Below are 21,816 nucleotides of genomic sequence, written 5' to 3'. Positions count from 1 at the left end.
GCTGAAAGTATATCACACCTATACTTAAAGATGGAACTTTACATTAATCTTAGTGGGTTTAGAAGGAAGCATATGTTAACATTTTAATACAATTTTTTCTAGGTGCTGAAACACAGTCTTCACTTTGGAAAGCAGTGGCTTTCTTCTTAGAAAGCATTGCTCTGCATGATATCACGGCGGCAGAAAAGTGCTTTGGTGCCGGGGCCACAAGTGACAGACCCAGCCCACAGGAGGGAGAAAGATACAATTACAGCAAATGCACAGTGGTGGTCCGGGTCCTGGAGTTCTCCACAACGCTGCTTGGCACCTCCCCTGACAGCTGGAAGGTAGGCCCGCCCGCTGCCCTGATCAAGGGGCCTGTGCTTGGCTACCCACTGGTGGTTCTAGCCTTCTTAGAACTTTCCCTTGCTATAGGAGTTGTCTCTTCTTGAAAATAATGATAAAACTCTGCATGTGCTTCAGATTCTCACTGTGCAGATAAAAAACACAGTTTTTCTAGATGTTTATTGGCTACTGTGTGTTATGCTGTGATCAAGCATCTGCCTGACAAAATGCGCATCAGCCAGCATCTGTAAATGTGTCTGTGAGGCTGAGACCCCCATCCCGTCAGTGCCTGCTCAGCGCCTACTATGCGCCAGGCCCTGCCTCTGCAGGGCTGGAAGCCCATGGCGCCACCCTGTGAAGGTTTCTCTGGGGCACCTCCGGGCCCTCCTGTCCACGTGTGGTCCACGGTTGCTCTCCCGCCGTGACGGCAGTCAGGTCCATGTGGCGGAGACCTAGGGACTGCAGAGCCTGAGCTGTGTGCTGTCTGAGCCCCGCCCCATCCTTCCCGGTTGCTGGGCCATCCACTGCGGTGAAAGTCCCTATGCTGACCGATGGGTGTGTCTGTGCAGCTCCTCGGGAAGGATTCGTGCAGCGCAGACCTTACGAAGCTCCTGGTGAGAACGCTGTGTGCGCCCTCGAGCGTGGGCTTCAACGTCGGGGACTTCCCGGTGATGGACCACCTCCCCAGTGTGTGCGTGGGCCTTCTGAAGGCCCTGAAGACGTCCCAGCACCGTGCTGCGCTGGAGGCGTGCCTCAGGGAGGAGGTCACGACACGGAGGTGGGGCTTCCAGGGCGGCCTCGGGACGGGGTGGGGGTGAGGGTGGGGCGCAGAGACCCCTCCACGGCTTAGCCCTCAGGGCAGCAGATGGCCTGCGGGTGGCCCCGAGTCGTCCCTGCGGCATCGGCACGCACCCTAGTTTGCTTAACCTGGGTTTGCTGTCCAGGACCTTGCGGTGGACTGGGGCACCGGGAAGCTAGTAAATCCGTTGCAGCAGGACGCACACAGTCTTCAGTGTGCTGTGACCTCATGAGACCGGCACTCACCTGGTTTCCTTTTGTTTTCCCTGCACGGCCAGCATTGAGGAGCTCTGCGCTGTTGACCTTTATGGCCTGGATGCTCACGTCAGTAGGGCCAAGCTGGCGTCTGTTGTGTCGGCTTGTAAGCAGCTTCACCGGGCTGGCTTTCTGCATGTTATAGCACCATCGCAGGTAACTGTGCCAGTTTGTTTTACATTTCTCTTAGCTCATTATGCCAGTTTGTCGACTTATTTATAGCCTTTTAAAATATCCCTTAATGTACAGAGCATGCCGAGATAGGAATTAGAGAAATACTTGCTCCAGACGTGGCAGTGTTGCCTAGAGTATAAATATGACACTAAGTGTAAAAGTTTATTAATGTAAAATGAGAGTAAAGGACACTTGAATATTTCCAGCACCTTCTGAAGACCTTTAGGCACTAACTGCTATTGTGCCTGTGTGGCCAGGAGTCAGAGGTGAGTGAAAATGTCCCTGACAGTTGGAAGGCAGTGGTCAGTGTTGGTGAACATGGATTGTATTAATGAAAAGTGTGAGGCTGTGTTTTTCTATGTCACACCTCACTGTTGGGTGTTTCAGTGTTGCTGTACTCTAGTCTGCAGGTCAGCAGCATTCTCTCGGCACGAAGCTTCTCTCCCTGGTTTATAAAAGCATCGCGCCTGGAGTCGAAGGGCAGTGCCTGCCCTCGCTGGACCCCAGCTGCCAGCGGCTCGCCAGTGGACTCCTGGAGTTGGCCTTTGCTTGTGGAGGACTGGTAGGGAAAACAGCTGTGTGCACGTGTGCTGTCCCAGTGATGTCAGGCGTCACTCACTCGCAGCGTCTCTGAAAACGGGAATTTAGCTGGGCAACTTCTTAGCTGCATGAGGACTTTAACTGATTTGCGAGAGATGACTTTCTAAAAGTTTTTTTTTTATTTTTAATATAAAAGGAGTAGAATGACCTTCTTAAGCTGAAGTTTTGTCCATCCCAGTTTATTTCCAAAAGGCCTTCAGGCAGAGAGCAATTTTTGACTGCAAAGCTGACCTGTGTTGACACAGTGGCCTCTGCTTCCCCCATCCTTGGCAACTCTTCAGAGGCTGATGTGGGAGAGGCCCTGGAGGAGCATTCCAGATGCCCCACAAAGTGCTCAGGGCCTTCTGAGCTGTGCAGGGCTGGCCTCAGACAGTCTCTCTAGCTGTGGTTCCCCAGTCCACCCACCTCCCCTTCTCGTGCCCCTTTGTCCACTCAGTGCAAACAGTCCTCACCCTTCCTGGACTCTCCCCTCAAAGCAACAACCACGAGATTCTGTGGAACACTGGGAGACGTGTGAGTCAGGGAAAGAGTTCTTACCCAAAGTAAAACCTGGAAAGTGGAGCCATGTTGAATGTCTACAGTGAGCCCAACCCAGGCCTCCCGGGACCAGGCCCCTGCAGACTCTTGTGTTCTCCGCTGTCAGAGTTAACAGCCGCCCAGGGAGTCATGTGCCACAGCCCTTCTCGTTTCCTCTTTGCAGTGTGAGCACCTGGTGGGCCTTCTCCTGGGCACGGCGGTGGTGTCCATGCCATCCTCAGGAGGGTCCCAGAGGAACATCATCAGCTTCTCTCACGGACAGTATTTCTACAGCTTGTTCTCAGAAACAATCAACACTGAACTGTTGAAAAATTTAGATGTTGCTGTATTGGAGCTCATGAAATCATCTGTGGATAATCCCAAAATGGTAATGTATTTTTCCTTTTAATAAAGTATATTTTCTTTAGTAATGCTTATAAAAGGGTTGCCATATGCCTGAAATAATACATCAGTAAACCAAAGTGAGGGACTTCCCTGCTGGTCCAGTGGTTAAGACTTCGCATTCAAATGCAGGGGGGTCCGGGTTCCATCCCTGGAAAGGCCGGCCTGCCTTTTCATCCCCACCGGCCGCGGCTGGTCTGGATGTGCCGCAATCCTCCCTGTTCATGGCTTCCATGGTCTCGAGGCTGAGTCCTCATTTCCCACGTGTTCCTGCTCTAGTCCCTTCGCCCCCTCAGATTGAACCTGTGCAGATCAGTATTTTTTAAAATAAATTTATTTATTTATTTATTTTTGGCTGTGTTGGGTCTTCATTGCTGCACGTGGGCTCTCTCTAGTTGTGGCGAGCGGGAGCTACTCGTTGTTGCAGTGCACGGGCTTCTCACTGCGGTGGCCTCTCGTTGCGGAGCACGGGCTCTAGGCGCGCAGGCTTCAGTAGCTGTGGTGCACGGGCTCCAGTAGTTGTGGCGCACGGGCTCTAGAGCGCAGGCTGAGTAGTTGTGGCGCACGGGCTTAGTTGTTACGCGGCGTGTGGGATCTTCCCGGACCAGGGCTTGAACCCGTGTCCCCTGCATTGGCAGGTGGATTCTTAACCACTGCGCCAAGGAGTTCCAGATCAGTGTTTAATATATAGTTGACTTGTTTGCTAAACACAAAATTTTGAAATTTCACCTGGTAGGTAGACAATCAAAAATTGTTAACTGTTGGGATGATCATTCTAAGGGAGAGGCATAATTTCCTGCTGAGTTAATAAGCTTTTATTCCAAGCAGTGCTAGTTGTCTCTTGTAGGGGAAGATTTTGTGGTAGATTGCACTAGAAATTTGTATTTTTAGAAGTTAGAAATAAAATTGCAGTAGACCCACAGCACTCAGGAAATACAGCATTTCAAGCTTGTAAACTATTCAGACTTATGGGGAAGAAACCATACTCATTTATCTCCACCCCTCCCTAGATCCCTCTAAAGTGTTGTTTGGTTTTTTGTTTTTTGGTTTTTTTGAAAGCACAGTCTTAAAGGATACAGAAAAGGAGAAAAGACAAGAGTGACAACATTTTGGAAGCTAGGAAGCAAAAGGACAAGCAGTGACAGACTTCAGAGTCTGAGAAGGCTGCAGTGGGGCCTTGGTGTGCAGGCGGCCTGGAGCAGTGGGGGATCGGGTGACTGTTAGCCGGCTCCCGCGGGCTCGCCCTGTCCTTGGGGGGCGCAGGAGGCTGGAGGCGCAGACCCTCTTGTCTGGGGGACCCTGGGCATAGTTGAGGGTAAAGATACCTTTTTTCTAAAGAAACACCTTTAGTGAAGATTAGAATCACAGTATATAACCCAAGTATTTCTTTAAGCAACATGTGAAGTTTGAAATGCTTTGAACCATAGCAAAAGCACTGTACTACCCCACTGGTGAGAATTCCACTTTGTACTTTTATCCCCAAGTTTAACGTTAGTTCCTCAATTCTTCTGATCTTGGTTTCCCACTGATTTTTTTTGAACAGCCAACGTGTTTCTGGTGTATGCCGTATTTTTGTGTTCTGCCCATTTTTCTCTTGGGATGTATTTTCTTATCAATTTGTAAAATTTTTGTATACTAAGTGTAGCAGACCTCTGTCTGTCATGTATGCAGAAAGTCCTTTTTCCTCCTGACCATTTGTCTTTCTCAGTTGGAGTGTTTATTCCATACAGAAGTATTTGGTTTTTTATAGTTAAAGAAGATACCAGTCTTCTTTTCAGTTGCTCTGTTTTTCATGTCATACTTAGAAAGGCTTTCTCCATCCCAATATTATCCCTAAAATCTATCTGCCCATGTTTTCTTCTGTTACTTCTATAATTTCTTTTTTAAACAAATGGAAGTAATGCAAACAGCACTGTAGAAATGATACTTTTTCCTCAATAGATATATACTGGACAAACATTCATTCACAAATGGATATTTTCCTCATTAATTCAAGTTTCTAACTTTTTCAGATCCGAATCTCTATACAAATTTAGGTCGGAGGTTGTTTAATTTGTTACTTACCTATCTATTTTTCAGCCAGTACCACATTGTTTTAATTTCAGCAATTGTAAGATACACTTTAACATCTGGTAACACAGTGTTCCTTCTTAGTATCTTTGTTTTTCAGAATTCTTCAAGCTATACTTGCACATTTCCTTTAAAGTGAAATTTAGAATCATTTTGCCAAGTTTCCTACAGCCCTCTCCACAACATACAGGGATTTTGAGTGGTGATACAATGTGTATAGAGCATATTTAAACCAAGGTGACCTCTTTAAAAAGATTAAGCCACGTTTTCTATAGTATGTCTCTCAATTTATTCAAACATTTATTCATGCTCTCAAATCTTTTTGAGAACTATTATGTATTCATACTATTATGTAGAATGTTATAATTGTATATTGGTTTTGTATTCTGTATCTTCACTAAATTTTTAGATTAGTTTTAACAGTTTTTTGGTGGTCTTGAGGGTTTTCTATATATCATATCATCTCCAGATAGAGACTGTTTTGTTTTTTTCTGAGTGAAGGGATACCTTTTATTTCTTTTTCTTGTCTGACTGCTATGACTAGAACTTCCAGTATTATGTTGAATGAAAGTGGCGAGAGTGGGCATCCTAGTCTTTTTCCTGATCTTAGAGGAAATGCTTACAGCTTTCCACTGTTGAGTATGATGTTAGCTGTGGACTTGTCATATATGGCCTTTATTATGCTGAGGTACATTCCCTCTATACCCGTTTGTTGAGAGTTTTTATCATGAATGGATGTTGAAGTTTCGTCAAATGGTTTTTCTCCATCTGTTGAGATGATCCGATGATTTTTAGCCTTTGTTTTGTTAATGTGGTGTATCATCTTGATTGATTTGCAGATACTGAACCATCCTTGCATCCCTGGAATAAATCCCACTTGGTCTTGGTGTGTGATCCTTTTAATGTACTACTGAATTTGGTTTGCTAATATTTTGTTGAGTATATTTGCATCTGTGTTCCTCAGGGATATTTCCCTGTAATTTTCTTTTCTTGAGGTGTCCTCGTCTGGTTTTGGTGTCAGGGTGATGCTGGCCATGTAAAATGAGTTTGAAAGTGCTTCCTCCGTGCCCCCCCCACAACTTCTTTGGCAGAATTTGAGAAGGTGTTACTTTTTCTTTGATTGTTTGGTAGAATTCACTATTGAAGCCATATGATTCTGGACTTTTGTTTGTTGGGATGTTTTGATTACTGATTCAGTCTCCTTACTAGTAATTGGTCTGTTCAGATTATTTCTCCATGATTCAGTCTTGGTAGGTTGTTTGTTTCTAGGAATTTATTTGTTTCTTCCAGGTTGTCCAGTTTGTTGGTGTATAATTGTTCCTAGTGGTCTTTTTTATGATCCTTTGTGATGTAAGGATACCTTTGGGGAATTAAGCGAAAGCCTGTCCAAGTTCTGAACCTTGAGGCTTTAGGCCATCTTCTTCAATTTGGCTCTCAGAACACAGTCAGCTAGATATACCCTCAGGCAGGCAGGATTTCAGACTGTTCTGAAAAGCCTAAGAGAAAATCAAGGTACCATCACCCCAGCCCAACCAGGTCCGCTTCCAGTGGTCCTCACTGCTGGTGAGCGCTGCCTGCTGCTTATGATTCTTTCAGTTCCTCAGTGGGTACCGACCACTGTGAAGCACCAGGCACTCAAGGAAAGGGCTTCTGAAAGGACAGGCAGGAAAAAAGCACTTGAAACAGAGATTATTCAGTGAGATGGGGATGTAAAAAGAAAGAAACTTCAGAGAGGTGAGAGAAGATACTGTATCCATGAAACAATAATCGCTATTGAGAAAGAACATCAGAGAACAAGAAAGAAAATTTGTGAATTAAACATAGGCATCACAAATTAAGAATGAAGTGGATTTGGAAGATAAAATTCAGGAACTCTCATGGAGAGTAGATTAAGGTTACAAATCAGAAAATGGAGAAACGATGAGGAAACTTGGAATCTATCTACAAGGTCCAGCTCCATGGCCTCCGCCCCTGACAGAGGACGAGCCAAGTAGAGGCTTCATGGGTAACATTTCAGGAATGACCATTCTGAGTTCCAGATGGAAAAGGCCGTCGAAGGTCTGGTGCCTTGTATGGGGAAACAGCTCCACACGGAGCAGACTTCTTGAAAATTTGAAACCTTGGGGGTTCCCCAGGAGAGAAGATCCTGAAAAGTTTCTACAAGAGAAAAAACCCAAAGGTCTTTCAAAAGAATCAGGAACCTGGATGACAGTTGTCTTTGCAACAGCAGAGTGCAGCCTGGGAGACAGTGAGCCAGATTTCTTGCACAGTTTCGGAAAGAATACTTCCCACCTGAGTGGGAAGGATTCTCGATTATGAGTGAGAGCCGAGTGCAGGTGTTTCAGGTGTGCCAGGTCCCCATGGGGGTCTATGTCCTGTGCTCCTCTTGCTGGGAAGCTGCCAGGGGAAGTTCTCCACCGAGATGGAGCAGAAGCCAGGAAAAAGCAGGGCGTGGGGTCCGGGAAGTTTGCCGACGAGTCTCCTGGGGGCGGGGGGGGCGGTGACCTCCACTCAAGACCCGGACCGGTGTCCCTGACCCACCCGAGGTGGCGCCCCAGAGATGGCTCACAGCCTCCCTGCTGCGTTTGCACGTCTAGAGGAGACGTAGTGAATTTGGGAGAGTTTGATGACAACAGTGACAGTCACGTTGAGAACAGCTAAACGGGGGGGGGCTGGGGCGCTGTCCCTCTGCCAGGCGAACGTCCACATACAACTGTCTGTACAGTCGGCCCTCGTGTCCACGGATCCCCCTCCTGCAGACCGTGTGGCGCTGTAGTGTGCGTTTCCACGTTAAGTGCACCCACGCAGTTCAAACCCGAGTTGTTCAAGCGTCAAGTACTCACTTCAGGGAGATCAAAACGTTATGTGAGGAAGGAAATGTGTGCTAGTACTCAGCTCGGATCATCTGTGAGCAGAGCTACCTGTCACAACAGCAGGAATATTGAATTAATCTAACCGAATATAGGAGATCACTGTTGGGAAGGCAGTAGGACAGGAGATGTGCATGTACCTCCCTGTGCCCTTGCATGCCCGTGTCCGTGTGTCCCTGCGTGCGTGTTTGTTTCACTCTGTGCGTGTCCCTGTGTGCATGTGTGTGTGCTGTTTCCAAGCGTGTGTGTCCCTCTGTGCGTGTCCCTGTGTGCATGCCTGTGTGTGTGTGCATGCATGAGTGCATCTGGTGGTGATGGTGACCAGAGAGAGCTGATTTCCCCGCCATGGAGAATGGCCCTGACCAGGAAGACAACAGGTAGTGGTTTAAGCATTATGTCATAGGGGACCACTGTATGCCTTTGTGGGAAAATTCACATGTTAAAGTGCTGTTTTCAGATATGAGGAGTTGTGAAGTAAACAGCTATTCTAGGAATAGCATCTTCATTTTCCAAGAATAGCTGTGACAAATGACAGTAAATTCTGTTGCGTGTGTGTCGGCCTTGATGTTAAGAGTTTTCCTTGCTTCACCCCCTGCTGTCGCAGGTGAGTGCTGTTCTGAACGGTCTGTTGGATCAGAGCTTCCGGGACCGAGCCAGTCAGAAGCACCAAGGCCTGAAACTGGCGGGTGCCATCCTGCAGAGCTGGAGGAGCTGCGGCCCGTGGTGGGCCAGGGACGCTGCCCCGGACAGCAAAATGGCCGCGCTGACCTTACTGGCAAAAATTCTGCAGGTATTTTGAGATACCTTGAAAATGTAGTTGTGTCTGTTGCTTGTGTCTTTAAAAATTTGATGGAGGTTTCTTGAAAAGCTCATTGGTTTGACAAATAAAAAATAACTTGGACAATTACTGATTACTTTATATTTTATACTTTTCCATTATTTTACATGATTATCTTTTATTCTCATTTTCATTTCTTATTCTTTATCTTCTCAGTGTAGCTTTACATGCATTGTCTTAGTGGATAGTTTTAAAATATTTCAGAACAGGAATTGTTGAAATGCTGTTGGCGCCCAAGAACAAATGTATAGGTCATTTCTGAAACGTAAAAAACTGAAAAATGTATTAAAGGAAATTAGAGGCATAATGTGTTTTCATTTTCCCTCCTTTAGATTGATTCATCTGTATCTTTTAATACAAATCACAGTGCATTCCCAGAAGTTTTTACAACATATGTTAGTCTACTTGCTGATCCAAATTTGGGTTTACATTTAAAGGTAAGTGGTTAAAAAGATTTTTTTCAGATTATGTTCTCCATTTTTTTTCCTGTTCTGTATTTTTGTGTATTTGTGATATTTTCTGTTTTCTTATTATGGAACATTTCAGACATATTCAGAAGCAGGGGGACCAGCACAGTGACGCCCGGGTACCCGTCACCAGCGTCTGTGGCCCTCAGTCATCTTTCTCTTAATTGATAACAGAAAATATCTGGCTTACTTTTAGGGTCAAGAACTTAACAGATTTTGTAATTTTAAAGTCCTGTAATAATTAGATTTTACACTCCAGTAAAGTGTGGCCTTCATGAAAACCATCTTTGTAGTGGAACATGAGGGTATTTCTTTGGAATTTTCTGCTCTGTGTGATTAATCAGGTTTCACATTTCTCAACACGAGGAGGTCTGGGAACTGAGCTACTACTACCCAAGGGAGGAGGGAAGCACACTGACTGCTCTGAAGCCCTGAGTTCCGCAGTCGCCCCGTAGGGTGTTCACGATAGTCTTCCCTCACAGAACTCAGGCAGCACACTTCTAGTAGAGGCTGCGTTTGCAGAGGAGATCCACACGCAGAGTCGGGCTGCCCTGTCCTGTGCTCACACGGGACAGCCCTGGCTCAGCCCGCGAGCCCGAGAGTGGAAGCTGAGGGCCGGGACGCGTCTTGCTGGTGGGTTTGATGCTGCCGAGGAGGTGTCCTGAAGCGGGCACGGAATCCACGCGTGTGGTGCTTTCTTGGCTCAGTCTTTAGAAAGCAGTCATTGCACTCGTTGTGCGGAATCCCTAAGCCAGTCTCATGTTGCGCTCGCTCTGCAGGGCCAGGCTGTGCTTCTGCTCCCGTTCTTCACCGGTCTCACTGGGGACCACCTGCAGGAGCTGAAGCACGTTCTCGGGAAGCTCATTGTTTCTCATTTCCCCATGAAGTCTGAAGAGTTTCCCCCGGGGACTCTGCGGTACAATAACTACGCGGACTGTATGAAAAAGGTTAGTTTTTAGTAGTTGCAACTAAAATTAAGCACTGCTTGTTTCCTGTCACATTTCTTGGTGAAAAGAAGTAAGTGAAATATTCAGAGTCAGAGAGTGTTCTAACTTGAAGGATTCATTTTAACTCATTTTGAAAGCTTGTTGTCTGTGGGGGCTGATGCGTATCTGAATCCTTTGGGGCTAATTTTTCCCCCATTTAAAAATTGTGAAATATTTTACGTGTAATGTATAAGCTTTGAAGAATAATACCGAAGAGAGCTAAGAAATAGAATATCACCTATATGGTGCAGTTTGTGAAGTTTAGTTGACTGGTGGTCATTTGAGAAATATCTAGTGGTTATCACTTCGTTTGTATACAGCATGACTTCCCGAAATACCGGGGGCTTAGCCAAGGAGCTAGGTTCTCTCCCTCCTGTACAGTTCTAGATCCTCTACAGGGACCCCGTCTCCTTTACCTTCTTCTCTGTCGTCCCCCGCACGTAGCATCTACCTTGACCAGGTTGGCTGATCCAGCTCCTGTCTTGTCCCTTCTAGCCAACAGGAGGGAGGAGAGGGCAGGAGAGAGCATCCCTTTCCTTTAAGGGCTTAATCCAGACCTTGCACGTATTCTGCTGACACCCCACTCGTCACATACAAGCGAGCGAGACTGTGAATGTTCTTATTTTGGGCAGCAGTATACTCGGCTAAAACTCAGGGGCCAGCCAGTAGGAGAAACGAGAGAATCACCATTGGAGGGAGGGTGGGTGCTGGTCGCCCATTCTCGTGATGGCCTGAACCCTGGGCTCAAGAATAATGAAGACACTGTGTCTGTTTTCAAGGAGCTTATAGTAAAGCAAGGAAGAAACGATGATTAAAACACACTGAATAAGTGCCAGGGTAGAGATACACATACTCTCCAAGGATGGCTGCACCAGTGTATCCCATCCCACATGTTCTTATGGTGTGACTTTCCGTCACATGGGGAAAAGAGACGTCATACGTTTTGAGCAATGTAGTCTGATTTTTCTCCTGTTGCGTATGGGTTGTCCTTAGAGACTCACTAGTAACAAGAAAATAATGCAGTGGAAGTGATGCTTGTGATTCTAAGTCTAGCCTTAAAAGGTTTCCAGCTCATTGCTGGGTCTCTGGTCTGTGGGACCCAGTCACCATCCTGTACAGAAGCCACGCAGCCACACGGAAAGGCTGTTTACAAACCACCCATCCACATGGGTTCGCTCCTCCCCACCCTCATATGACTTATTTCTTTCAAACATACAGGGAAGTTGGAAGAATAGTAAACAGGCATCCATATAACCATTGTATTCAGCAGTTAACTTTTTGTCATATTTGCTTTGTGTGTGTGTGTGTGTGTGTTTGGGCTGAAACACTTGCGAGTTAGCTGCAGACATCCTGGTGCTTCACTCCTGAATGTTTCAGCAGCAGTTCCTGAGAGGCAGGCACCACGCTGATACCAGGCCCAAGAAAATTCTCGCTGCCCTCAGACCCTGTGCTGTTTCGTCCACGGTCACGTTTCTCCAGATGTCCCTGTGTTTGGCTGGATTTTTCAAACCAGGATCTAATTAACGATTGGCTCGAATGTCATGTCTCTGGTGTCTTTAAATCTCGGACTACTTCACCCCCATCCCTTTTATTTCTCTGCGACATTGGGTTTTGGAAGTAACCCTAGCACATCTCTTGGATGCTGTCCCATTTGTCTGATTGCTTCCTTGAGGTGCGTTTTGGCTTTCCTCACCCTCTGTGTTTCCTCTAAACTGGAAGTTAGGCTTTAAGCTTGGCTGTGAGATTCAGGCTAACCTTTCTGGCAACAGCCCCATACCTGGAGGCAGGTGTTGTGCACGTCCCCTTGTGAGCGACCTCGCGTCTGGTGGCCTGGTTGACGTGGTAACCTCCTCATTCTCTGTCGAATGGTGTGTTCTTTCTGCACCATCATGCCGGTACCATCTGAGTTTCCTGCTCCCCAGCAATCTGCCAGCAGATGGTTGTCACATCCACAAAGGTTCTGAGTAGATCTTTAGTACTTTCCCTTAACGTAAATGCAAGTGCAGACAGTCGCGGCACCTTTGAAGAAAGCTTCCAGTCTAAGAAAGATGTAAACCAACAGGAGAAAGGAACTCAGAGGGAACAGAGACAACAAGTCGAGATAAGAACGTGGAAGAGACTGTTCGGAGCAGCCTCAGAGCAGAGAGACAGTATATCCAGTGCGTGAACTAGAGCAAGAACGCGCGCTTGGAGATGAAATTACACAAAAGAAAGATTAAAATACCTTCACCACATGGAAGATAAGGTTGCAGCTGTCTCCTGGAGAATAGAGCAGAAGGACATGGAGATGGAAGATGGGAGGTGAGATGAGAACACTGGACCCACAGCCTGGAGTGTGTGTGCTGTGCAGTGAGGCTGGTGTGAAGGGTGCACGCTGCCGCCCCCAGAGGGCCCGGAGCCGAGGAGAGGCCTCGTGGAGGTGAAGGGAGGACCCCAAACATGGTTAGAGGAAGAATATCTGCAAAACTTTGAGAGAATCAAAACTCAAATATTTAACGAACATTGTTATATGCCAGGCATTCCATAGCTGCAAAAATGACATATATTAGCATTTGTTAATCCTTGTGAAATTGTTATAACTTGCTTTCCCTTTTCATTTGAACTGTCAAAAAAAATCCAATGCAATTATTATTATCATCATTATTATTGGTGTGTGTTTCTTCTGTAGCTTCTGGATGCATTGGAGTTATCTCAGAGTCCCGTCTTGTTGGAGTTGATGACAGAAATTCTTTGTCGGGAACAACAGCATGTTATGGAAGAATTATTTCAATCCACTTTCAGGAAGATAGCCAGAAAGTAAGTCATTCCTAGTCTGGGATTCCAGGAACCATATGTGTTTTATTTCTGTGGGAGATTATCATCTCTGTTCTTGAAAACGATGAGTGGATTATTTCAGTAGATGCAGATACATTTTTGACAAAATCCAGTGCTCATTTACTCATTGAGGATAAAACTTGCAAAAGGTCATCTATGAAAAACCAGTAGCCAACAAAATATTTAATAGTGAAAGGCTGAATTTTCCTCCAGAGTTGGGAACAAGGCGAGGACGTCTGTTCTTTTCTATCCAACATAGTCCTGGAGGTTCTAGCCATTGCAGTCAGGCAAGCAAAAGAAATAAAAGGCAGTCAACTTGGAAAGAAAGAAGTAAAACTGTTTTTACTCACAGGTGGCACAAGGTAGAGAATCCTGAAGATCTACAAGAAATTGTTAGAACCAATAAGCAATTATAGAAAATTTGTCGGATTCAGGATACGCATTCTAACGTCAGTGGTAGCTCTGTTCATGAACAGAGAACATTTGACACTATAATTACAAACGTAATACCATTCGTAATAGCACCAAAAAGAACAAAACACTTGGGACTAAATTTAACACAAGAAGCACAAGACTTGTACACCAAAAATTACAGCCTATTGCTGAAGGAAATTAAAAAATTAAAGATCTGAGTAAATGGAGAGAGAGTCCATGCTCGTGAGTTGGAAGATTCTATATTGTTAACATGGCAGTTCTATTCAAATTGCTAGGTTTTTTTTTTTTTTTTTTTTTTGTGGTACGCGGGCCTCTCACTGTTGTGGCCTCTCCCGTTGCGGAGCACAGGCTCCGGACGCGCAGGCTCAGCGGCCATGGCTCACGGGCCCAGCCGCTCCGCGGCATATGGGATCCTCCCAGACCGGGGCACGAACCCGTATCCCCTGCATCGGCAGGCGGACTCTCAACCACTGCGCCACCAGGGAGGCCCTAAATTGCTAGGTTTAATGCACTCCATATCCAGATTCCAGCAAGCCTCATTTTTTGGGTACAGGAATTGACTAGCAGTTCCTAATATTTATATGGAAATGCAAAATATCCCTTAACAGCCAAAACAATTTTGAAAAAGAGAGACAAAATTGGAGGATTTTTCACATCCCAGTTCTAAAACTTACTCCAGTGCTACAGTTGTCTCTGTGAAAATTAGTTAATATTTTTCATTTTTAGAACTTTTAAAAACAAAACAGAAGTAAATTTCAATCAGTGGCAGTTGTTATTCTTTTTTATGTTCACACCGTCCCATCTGTGGCAGTGGGAGTCCATGGTGCCTGGCTCCTAGGTTCTTGGGCCGCCTTCCTTAATCTCTGATGTCTTTTACATGTCTTCTGGCTCAGCAGATCACCTCAGGCTGACCTTGACCCAGAGTCAAGCCGTTTCTCTAGAGTCCCGTGAAACGGCACCTCGAGACCACAGGCTGGGTCCTCGGTGAACTTAGTGCTGCTGGGTTATGGCACTGCTACTGGTTAGTGCCGTACTGGGGAATAGTTTTGTTTGTTTTAAGGAAAAGAAAAATATCCTGATACTTTCCTTTCAATCTTAACGTTATGGGTTTTTTATTACTTTTATTATTTTTCCCTTACATTGTAGATTTTAATTTTTTTCTGTTCAGTGTTGTTTTTAATAACATTTCACCAGTATTTAATTGCTTTATCCTATAATACACATAAAATATTTTCAAAACTAACACTACCAGTATTACTACTAAGAATAATCATAGCTGGAGAAGTTAACATTTTTTATTTTATTTATAATTTACTTAGAATATATTCTCTGAGGATATACAGTCAAATTTTGTGTTCCAGAATCACTTGAGAGTGTTTTTCAATGTGCAGTTGTTATACCAATTCATTCGGTATGCTTTAATTCATTTTCAGATCTTAGAAGTTTTTGTGGGTTTTTTGACTTCATTTTCTTACTGAATATGTAAACTACACACGTGATTCGAGAGTGAGAAGAACGTAACGCGCTGCATCCAGGAGCCTGGCTTCTGTCTTCCCTCTCCTGTCGTCTCCTGCCCTTTCACCTTTGTTTCGACTTCATGTTTTCTACAGATCATGCTGAATCAGCATGTAGAGATCTTCTGCTTTCCTGTTTTTTTTTTTTTTTTTTTTTAAACAACTGTGGGGCTTCCCTGGTGGCGCAGTGGTTGAGAGTCCGCCTGCCGATGCAGGGGACACGGGTTCGTGCCCCGGTCTGGGAGGATCCCACATGCCGCGGAGCAGCTGGGTCCGTGAGCCATGGCCGCTGAGCCTGCGCGTCCGGAGCCTGTGCTCCGCAACGGGAGAGGCCACAACAGTGAGAGGCCCGCGTACCGCAAAAAACAAAACAAAACAAAAAAACAAAAAAAACAACTGTGTAATTATTCACTGTGTGGAAGTACCAAGTATTTTGAAGCAGCCCCTACTGGTGGGCTTTTGGTCAGTCTTTTGCTGATAAGAATAATGGCCCAGTGAACAGCCCTGTGCACATGTCATGTTGTATTTGGCCAGTGTAGCTTTGGAGTGGATTTGTGAATGTGAGTGAAAAGGTAAATGCATTTGTGACTTTGCTAGATATCACCACATCCCCTTTTGGAGGCTGTATTGTTTGCATTCCTTCCAGCAGTGGATAAAAATGTGTTTCATCACAGTCTTGCCAATAGAGTATATTGTCAAACGTTTGGATTTTTTCCAGCGTTAATGGGTGAGAAAGGATTTCTCAGTGTTGCTTTAATTTGTATTTCTTTTATTATGAGTAAAGTGGAACATATATTCATATATTAAATGCTCATTTGCATTTATTTTTCAGTAAACCATCTGTTGGCCCATTTATGCTCTTTTCCTTTTCTTCCTCTTTCCTTTCGGTTTCTGTGTAAGGGCTGTGCATCTCAACTGTGCTCAAAGCAGGATGCTCCTTGAGAGAACTGAAATCTAGGACAGTGTCCAGATGAATATTGCAGAGCCCACGTAGATCTAGTGGTGTCCTGCAACCTCAAATTTTTGTGACTGAATTACCTTCAAATCCATTATTTTTGCTCTGGGTCATAGCTAACTTCTGAGCATCGAGATTTCAGAACTGGAAGGGATTTTAATGATCTTCAGTCCTAACCTCTTATTTTTATAGGCGGGGAAGCTAACGCTATTCTTTTTTTTTTTCTGTATGCGGGCCTCTCACTGTTGTGGCCTCCCCCGTTGCGGAGCACAGGCTCCGGACGCGCAGGCTCAGCGGCCATGGCTCACGGGCCCAGCCGCTCCGCGGCATGTGGGATCTTCCCGGACCGGGGCACGAACCCGTGTCCCCTGCATCGGCAGGCGGACTCTCAACCACTGCGCCACCAGGGAAGCCCTAACGCTATTCTTAATTAATAGATTTATAGACGGAATCGTATAGGTGATCATTCATATACCATATTACGCAGATGAGAAAACAAAGGGCCAGCTGAATTATCTCTGCCTGGCAAGTAGGAAGAATGGTGGTTCATTACTGAGGAAGAGGCTGGAATTGTCTGATCAGGATTCATGAGTTTCAGGTTCTGGGATACATAATGGTGTCGAGGCTGAGTCTCTTCCAGAGCCTTCCAGAAAGACCATATTGAAAGTAAATGAAAAAAATTCTTTTTCCTAATGCCTAAATAGGCATGAGGATTTCTGGGGATGAGTAAAATAACATGACTTATGTACAAATGCTTCTTGTATTTCCTGGTTTTTATACATATAATCTTTTTTTTTTTTTTTTTTTTTTTTTTTTTTTTTTTTCCGGTACGCGGGCCTCTCACTGTTGTGGCCTCTCCCGTTGCGGAGCACAGGCTCCGGATGCGCAGGCTCCGGATGCGCAGGCTCAGCGGCCATGGCTCACGGGCCCAGCCGCTCCGCGGCATATGGGATCCTCCCGGACCGGGGCACGAACCCGTATCCCCTGCATTGGCAGGCGGACTCTCAACCACTGCGCCACCAGGGAGGCCCTATACATATAATCTTTAAAGGTATCTTTCTGATTTATAGTCATTGGCGTTTACTTTGCTTGTAATGTAGTAGGCCGTCATGAAATATTTGTTGAAAGCCTGAATGTGCATGTAATTTTCTTTTTTTCTTAGGAGTTCATGTGCCACACAGTTAGGCCTTCTGGACAGTGTGTACAGGATGTTCAGGAGGGACGACCAACTTCCCAGCATCACCCGCCAAGCGACTGTGGACCGAGTGCTCATCACTCTGTTGTGGCACTGTGACCTGAATGCTTTGAGAGACTTCTTTAGCAAAATTGTGGTGGATGCCATTGATGTGTTGAAGTCCAGATTTCTAAAGGTATCACAGTCTGTTATTAAATTGAATGTTAATAAGAGTTGACAGATCTCCGTGGTCAGTGTCGTTAGAAACTGCCATGTGTTCCGTCAGGGGCGTCTGTAGCTCAGGGAGCGTTGCCTCCATGTCCTGGTCTCAGCCTGCAGGCATGTGATGTCTGTGTTAGTTTCCTCAGGCTGCTGTCACAAAGGACCACAGATGTGGCTTAGAACCACAGGCCTTTATTTTCTCATAGCTCTGGAGACCAGAAATCAGAAACCGTTTCCTGGGGCTGCACTTGCTCCGGAGGTTCTGGGGAGGAGACGGTGCTCACTCCGCCAGCCTCTAGAGGCACCAGCACCCTCGGCTTGTGGCCACATTGTGCCTCCCCGTGCTTCTCGGGTCACTTAGCTTCGTCCTCCTCCTCGTCCTCCTCTTTTTTAAACAGTCCGCTATTTTTCTTTTATTGAAGTGTAGTTGACTTACAGTGTTGTGTTAGTTTCAGGTGTATACCGTTGTGATTCGGTTATACATGTACGTGTGTCTGTTCTTTTTCCAATTCTTTTCCATTGTGGTTTATTACAAGGTAGTGAATGTTTCCTGTGCTATACAGTAGGTCCTTGTTGTTTATCTGTTTTGTGTGTAGTGGTTTGTATCTGCTAATCCCAAACTCCTAGTTTATCTGCTCTGCCTCCCCTCCCCCTTGGTAACTACAAGTCTGTTCTGTCTGTCTGTGAGTCTGTTTCTGTTTTGTAACTAAGTTCATTTGTGTCATATTTTAGATTCCACATATAAGTGATACATATGGTGTTTGTCTTTGACTTCACTTAGTATGATTATGTCTGGGTCCATCCATGTTGCTGCAAATGGCATTATTTCATTCTTTTCGTGGCTGAGTAGTATTCCATCATATCTGTGCACCACAGCTTCAGCTTCTTTATCCACTCCTCTGTCGACGGACATTTAGGTGCTTCCAGCTTCCTCAGTTCTGTCTGATCTCTCTCTGCCTCCTGCCTGTAAATATGATTGTATTTCGGGCCCACTTGGATAATCTTCTCAGGATCCTTCGCTTCATTTCATCTGTCTCATCCCTTCTGTTAACAGTCACAGGTCTGAGGCGTTGGAATGTGGGTATCTTTTTGGGGCTGTTGTTCAGCCTGACACAATCTAAACCCATTACAACATCAACTTTTAAGTCCAAAAGCTCATCTAAATATTATTGCCACAAAGTCCCAAGTCTCATCATCTAAATCATATAAACCAGATATGGGGGGGTTTTGGGTATGATCCATCTTGGGGCCAAAGTCTCTCCATCTGTGGACCTGTGAAACTAGAAAACAGATTATTTGCTTCCAGAACACAGTGGTGGGACAGGCATAGGATGATCATTACAGACATTCCTGTTCCACATAGGAGAAACTGGAAGGAAGGAGTCTTGTTTTCTCAAGCACTTTTCACATCTGGCTGGGCAGATCCATTAGGTCTCAAGACCCGGGAGCAATGCTCTGGGGCCTGGTGCTCTGCCTTCTGGGCCAGAGACCCCGTCCTTGGAGTCATTCTTCTCTTTTCTTGAAGGTCAGCGGTGGTTTGCAGCGGAGTAGTTTTGTCTGTTTCTTGCCTGTAGAATTTCGGGAGTACAACATCCTTCTTTCCATTTCATTTTGTCTCTGTCCCTTTCAGTTCAGCTGGTATAACATTTTCAGAAACCTTCTGTCTCTTTCATGCTCATCCTGGAGATTCCCTCCGTGAGATAGGAGAGTCCCTTCCCTGTGCGTGGCTTTTGTGAGGTGGCCGAGTGCAGCCGTGAGCCACAGGCTTCGTTTCTTCAGCCATACCCTCAGGCTTCTCGCCGAAGCATGCTTTCCTAACAGCCGGTCTCCTGACGCTAGCGTCTTCTACAGTCTGCATGGGCTGAGAATTTCCCAGATCATCAAGTTCTGGTTCTTTTTGCTTGACCATTTTGTCTCAATTACTTTCTCACACCTCACATTCTATTATAAGCAGCAAAGAAGAAGCCAGGCAGTACCTCCAGCAAATTTACTTGGAAATCCTCTCAGCTCAGTATTCAAGTGCATAGCCTGCAAGTTCTGCTTTCTGCACAACTTCAGAACACTGTTCAGCTAAGCTTTCTTGTTAGCCGCCTAACAAGGATCCTCTATCCTCCAGTTTCCAAAAATCTGGTACTTACTTCCTTTTGAGACCTCACCAGCAACTAGTTTAATGTCCATATTTCTAATAAAAATACGTTTATGGTGATGGGCATTCCCTAAGACAACACTGGCTTTCTGTTCACTTCCTTCTGAGTCCTTGCCAGCAGTGCCTTCAACGTTGATATTTCCTAACAGTGGTCTCTACAGGGCAAGCTAGGCCTTTTCTGTCATGCATGGCAAAATTTTTTTCTACTTCTACCCTCTGCTCAATTCCGAAGCCACTTAACATATTTTGTTCACTTGTTGCAGTAGGGCTCCAACTCTTGGTACCAAAACGTGTATTCGTTTACTTAACCTCTGTAATAGATTACCATAAGCCCGGTGGCCTAGAACAAGAGTTTATCCTCTCACGGCTCTGGAGGCCAGAAGTCCCAAATGAGTTTCACTGAGGTGAAGTCAGTATTTGCTGCCACGCTAAATAGAACACATCAACACTTACATCCACGTTTTAGCTCTTGGGCTACCTCTTGTTGAAGTGGTTTAACATCTTTGTTAACATTATTTTCAAGGTAAAGGGCGTTGAGTATTAAATTTGATTTATTCAGTAAAATATTTTTCATGTTATCTTTTCTTAGCTGAATGAATCTTCCTTTGATACTCAAATCACCAAGAAGATGGGCTACTATAAGCTGCTCGATGTGATGTACTCTCGTCTTCCGAAAGGTGATGTTCACTCCAAGGAATCTAAAATCAATCAGGTGTTCCACGGCTCAGGTGTCCCAGAAGGAAATGAGCTTACAAAGACCCTCATCAAGTAAGGGTTTACTTAATTTTGGATTGTATTTAATTTGTTACTATTTTTGATGCGTATATTTTTACGCATGTGTATAATGTGAATAAATGTTTAGACACTGAATTTCTATAGTTTTCCTATGTACAGACTACGTAGATGGACTTTAATTCAGCATGTTATTGGGTAACGTTCTGTCCTATACACATCTTCTATACAGAGTAAAGTTCTTTTTCTTTTACTGTTTTTTCCTACTGTCTTTTCTCCCTCAGTAGCTTGATATGTTTCTAGTGGTATGGTTCACAGTAAGGAGGGATTTAGTGTATTGTATTTTTTCTGTCATTCGAAATTAAAGGAGTGTCACATACTTCTAAGCAGACGTTTCGTAACGCACAGAGCAGTCAGATACGTTCCCTCTGAAGCCGGCTGTCTGGTGCGGCTCCTCTGAGTGCTGGGCGCCGGCGTGCCAGGTCCCTGCAGGCGCACCTTCAGCTCCGCCGACCCTCTCCTCGCGTGTCCTCCTCAGTGGGTGACGTCGTCACCATGAGCGTCTTGGGGGTCGTGTTATTTTTCCTTCTGAATCTCTTCAACCTCTGCACACACCCTGCCGGCCCCAGAGCTGGTGGATTGTGTCCCCGGGGCTCCTGGAACCAGTGGCTCGTGTGGCACTGGGGTTGCTGGTGAAGCGCGGCAGTGGCCTCCTGCGTAATGAGTCTCCCTGCCCCGAGGCCTGCCGCTCTCAGCCCCGCTGCCAGATCCATATGTTACAGGAACCTGATTGTTTTGTTTCCCGGCCTGAAGCCCTTCAGAGGGACCGCGTCCTAGTAGCAGGGGCCGGCAGGCTTCTCCCCTCGCGGGCTGGGCGGTAACCGCTCCGGCTTCCTGGGCCCCGTGGAGCAGCCGGCAGCAGCGTAGGTGCGGGGTGGCCGTGTTCTGAGCGCACCGTGCTCGACGTGCTCACGGTGGCTGGCCGCAGCTGGCAGGCCGAGACCGGGCTCCTGGGTGTGGCAGCCACCCCTGCCTCCGCGCTGCCCCACCCACGCCCTCACGGTGCCCGCATGCTGCTTCCCAGGGTCAGCTCAGCCCCCGCCTGGTGGAGCCCTTCCTGCCCCTCAGGCTGGGCCGCCGCCCACCCGGCTTCTTGGAGCCCCGGTAGGTGTGGGTGTGGGCGCCCGTGGGGCCGGATCACCCCGCTGGATGGACTGACACTCGCCCGGCCGCCCGCAGGCTGTGCCACGACGCCTTCACGGAGAACATGGCGGGGGAGGCCCAGCTGCTGGAGCGCAGGCGGCTGTACCACTGTGCCGCCTACAACTGCGCCATCGCCGCCATCCGCTGTGTCTTCACCGAGCTCAAGTTTTACCAGGGCTTCCTATTCAGTGAGAAGCCAGAGAAGGTAGGCCCCTCCCGACTGCTGGCTGCGCCCCCCGGGCCGCGGTGGGTGTGCTCCTCCAGCCCTGCACGCGGACGCGGAGGGTGGGACCCCGGGGTGGCGTCAGCGCCCAGCAGCGC

General features: G+C 46.3%; 1 protein-coding gene across 2 annotated transcripts in view; it reads left to right on the top strand.

Annotated features, from left to right (window-relative positions):
* PRKDC (protein kinase, DNA-activated, catalytic subunit) overlaps positions 1-21,816 on the top strand; it is a gene marked incomplete at both ends in the record, with an annotated part of 161,579 nt that overhangs the window by 65,631 nt on the left and 74,132 nt on the right. For both annotated transcript variants that reach the window (XM_079722235.1, XM_079722234.1), the window contains 12 exons: positions 103-326; positions 894-1,102; positions 1,401-1,533; positions 1,955-2,113; positions 2,852-3,055; positions 8,614-8,799; positions 9,180-9,284; positions 10,094-10,261; positions 12,969-13,096; positions 17,181-17,388; positions 20,150-20,328; positions 21,532-21,700. In XM_079722235.1, coding sequence (XP_079578361.1) covers positions 103-326; positions 894-1,102; positions 1,401-1,533; positions 1,955-2,113; positions 2,852-3,055; positions 8,614-8,799; positions 9,180-9,284; positions 10,094-10,261; positions 12,969-13,096; positions 17,181-17,388; positions 20,150-20,328; positions 21,532-21,700 — 2,072 coding nt within the window. The remainder of the gene's footprint in view (positions 1-102; positions 327-893; positions 1,103-1,400; positions 1,534-1,954; positions 2,114-2,851; positions 3,056-8,613; positions 8,800-9,179; positions 9,285-10,093; positions 10,262-12,968; positions 13,097-17,180; positions 17,389-20,149; positions 20,329-21,531; positions 21,701-21,816) is intronic.

This window comes from Hyperoodon ampullatus (genome assembly GCF_949752795.1).
Source record: "Hyperoodon ampullatus genome assembly, chromosome: 17".
Lineage (NCBI taxonomy): Eukaryota > Metazoa > Chordata > Mammalia > Artiodactyla > Ziphiidae > Hyperoodon > Hyperoodon ampullatus.
The sequence above is the reverse complement of the archived record's forward strand: the minus strand, read 5'-3'. Positions and strand labels throughout refer to the sequence as shown.